A 3,369-nucleotide genomic window follows, 5' to 3' on the forward strand; every position below is an offset into this window, starting at 1 on the left:
ACTACTTAAGCAGAATATTTGTATTGCATTGTAGTAGCCTCATCTCATCCATGGCCTATTTACAACTAATGAAATGGCTAAACGAAATTCGTCCCTTTTGCAATATTTTTTAATTTAGTACCATCTAAATTTATATATATATTTACATGAAAAAAGTTACGTGTTGATGCTGTTAGAATCTAACAGTTAGATACAACTACATAGAAAGTGCTTGACAGGGTGTCGGTAGCACAAACATATCCACCTGTAACTCCGCCAGTGGAAATTAGTTTTATTTGTAGTAAAATTTGGGCTGTTATTTTGCTTTATAATGTTTCCCTGTACGTATTTTAATTTCATTTTCATTTTATTAAACGTGTAAACATTAGTACAATAAGATATAATCCTTTATAGTACACCAAATTTCTGATTTAAATATAGACAAAGAGAAAAGCAAAAAAAACAGTATAAGTATGTATGTATATAAAACTAAACAAAAACCAAATAAAATAAGCAATATACATACATACATGCATCCGTCAACTTAAGAGTAACAACAAGGACAAATAAATAAACTAACATTTTAGTTATAATGCCGAATTTCCACTAGGCATTGAAATGACAAAAAATTGGAGGCATTTAAAAAATGCCATGTGGAAATAAATTTAATGAGTATTTTTTTAAAGTAATGACACGAATATTTTTTTTTTTGAATGCCCAACTTTGTCATTACAATTTTTGCCATTTAATAATGCCAAGTGGACATCCATCATAAGTAACAATAAGGATTAAGAGAACTAAGAAATAAATAACAAGACAAGAAATAAAAACATACAAAGATAGAAAAGAAATTAAGAATAGAGATAAAAAGATAGAAGGCCAGTCCATTCAGAACATTATTTTTTAAAATGAGCATAAAGAGATTGCTTAAAGTTGTCTTTGCTTAGACAACTTCTTACGCCAACAGGGATAGAATTCCACAAACGTATAGCGTTGACGAATACCGGTCTCTCTGATGCTAACGTACTAAAGTGAGGGACAATTAGATCTGTTACCCGTGTAGACCTAGTAAATATTAACTTATTAAAAAGGTAACCTGGAGATTCCATAACAACCAGTCTATATAAAACAGTTTCGGGTTTTCATATGTTCTGAGATCTCACAACCCAAAAGACTACCCTTCCACGGCGATATATGCTCAAACCTTGTGAGACCATACATATAACGGTTTACATTGTTAAACAAAATCTCAACCTTGCTCATCGAGTTGCTATCATGCTTGTAATGCTTTGTAATGTAGATTATAAATTAAATATTTCATTATATCGATAAATACTTTTAAATTGTGACTACATGTTACACACGTGGTACATATATACGAAGATATAAAGAATAGCTATGTATAAATGTATATGTAGGTGCATACATGGTATACTCTTATATTTATGTATATTTTTTAAAAGACAGACTACGTTGTATTATGTATAATATTGGGTGTGTTCCAAAACGTCAAAATACAAAACATCAGTCTCTTTTATTTCTAAACCACACTAGGAGAAGTCTAACTTGCGCAACCTAGTAGAAAACTAGGATCTAACCGTGGTTGGCCAAATCATTTGGTTGGCATTACAATCTACTGAAGTTTAGAAATAAAAGAGACTGATGCTTTGTATTTTAACGTTTTGGAATGCACACCTCCAAGTGCAAGCGTGCCAAGCAAATGTTATAAGGTATTCAATCCTATGAGAAGTTACAGTAATAAAGATAAATACATTCATACATATGCATAAATAAAATATCAAGATACAAAAAAAAAAGAGCCCAACGTTGTTTTTTCATTAATAAACTTTTGGTAACATTCTAAAATGGTAGAACTCGAGCCAAATTAAATTTATTTCCTCAACAACCTGAAAAGAAATAAAACAGCAGCGAGATACGGACAAAATTGTCGTTATTGCTGGAATACGGCATTTTTATATTAAAAATTTGTTTATTCATAAAGTTCATTGGCGTACACAAATAATTCTAAAGAAATTCAACAATGGAAATACACATTAATAAAATTATAGTTTAAAAAACTAAAACCTCCCTATTATAATTGCCATTCGTACTGTCATCAGGTATGTAACTTGAGAATAGAAATCGCTGCATCTTTTAGGCGCATCAATATTACATAGTTACATCCCGAGCTAATAAAAGGAAGGTAAAAAAAAAGAAGATCGTTCTGCATTGAGTTCATTTTAGCTTTTACATACATATATTTCGATTAATGCTACGCTTCTTGCTTAATGTTAAGAAAATGATAACGAGACAAAGTAATGTGTTTACGACGTCTTAACCGAAGTGGGCACTTTGGGCAAGCCAAACTCGTCAGTTTCAATTCTACCCTGCAATAATATAAAAAAATGTATGTATAATAGCAAATTTGCTTTTGCATTCCATTGCTTTATACACTTACCTTATTGCCTGGTACAAAACTATCAGCTCCCGGCTCTCTATCAGGTGCTGCTGGCGCTTTCACCACGTCATCCAAATAGCTGGTATCATCATCGAGTGCTATCTCGTCACCTAGCGCATCTAATTCAGCTTGTAATTCATCATCGTCAACTTCTGGCACGCCATAGGTACGTCCGAGCGCTTCTTGAACTTCATCTGCTTGCTCCAACATATCAGCCATGTCGTCTTGGATATCCTTTTTTTTTGCAAAAAAGTAAAAACCCCATCAACACAATCAATCGATTTCAACTAAGAATTCATATTTACCTCAATATGATCAATATTGACTTTTTTGAATTCCTTCTGCATCTGCTTGACCCCATCCTTCATTGCAGCTACGGTAGCTTGTGTATCTTTGAGTGATTGTGCGGCATAATTTGCCTGTTCCATATTGAAAGACTGATTGCGCAGTGCCTCCACTTGCTGTTCATAGCTGTAGTTGTAAATAAGTTTTATAAAAAACCTACAATATATTATTATGTTTAAAATCAAAACCTACGCCTTTTTCTGCTTGAGCACACGCATTGCCCGCTGCTTTACAGAGTTTTTAGCTGGACCTTCTCGCATCTTCGACATCTGTTCGCGATATTTGCGTAGTTCATTGTCCAGCTTTGTAATCTTTTCCTCTATATTATTTGCGCGAGCATCAACCTGGATTTTTATTTGTTAGAACATAACAATACCATTTGTTTGTGTTATCTTTCGTGCACTTACCCCCGTGATGCAGTCGTTCAGATTCGGTGCTGGCTCCTTGGGCTTGCCTTTACCAAACAAACGATTCATTGTGGCTTCTGTTTTTTAACTTTTAGCAACTGATCCCAAATTTTACTAGCTATATTTTTTAATAATTACGGAATTGTTTTCAATTAAAATTGCGTTTTTCTGCTACAAATT

General features: G+C 33.1%; 1 protein-coding gene across 1 annotated transcript; it reads right to left on the minus strand.

Annotated features, from left to right (window-relative positions):
- Positions 1 to 2,208: 2,208 nt before the first annotated feature.
- On the minus strand, positions 2,209 to 3,363 carry LOC108375692 (charged multivesicular body protein 5). Its single transcript, XM_017631836.1, has 5 exons — positions 3,190 to 3,363; positions 2,975 to 3,126; positions 2,743 to 2,908; positions 2,438 to 2,671; positions 2,209 to 2,366 (listed from the first exon to the last, which is right to left on the minus strand). Exons 1-5 carry the CDS (start codon positions 3,256 to 3,258, stop codon positions 2,304 to 2,306), a joined length of 684 nt encoding a protein of 227 aa, XP_017487325.1. The 5' UTR covers positions 3,259 to 3,363; the 3' UTR covers positions 2,209 to 2,303.
- Positions 3,364 to 3,369: the final 6 nt, after the last annotated feature.

Source organism: Rhagoletis zephyria, unplaced genomic scaffold, assembly GCF_001687245.7.
Source record: "Rhagoletis zephyria isolate East Lansing unplaced genomic scaffold, Rhagoletis_zephyria_1.1 Rzeph_scaffold_09303, whole genome shotgun sequence".
NCBI classification, from domain to species: Eukaryota; Metazoa; Arthropoda; class Insecta; order Diptera; family Tephritidae; genus Rhagoletis; species Rhagoletis zephyria.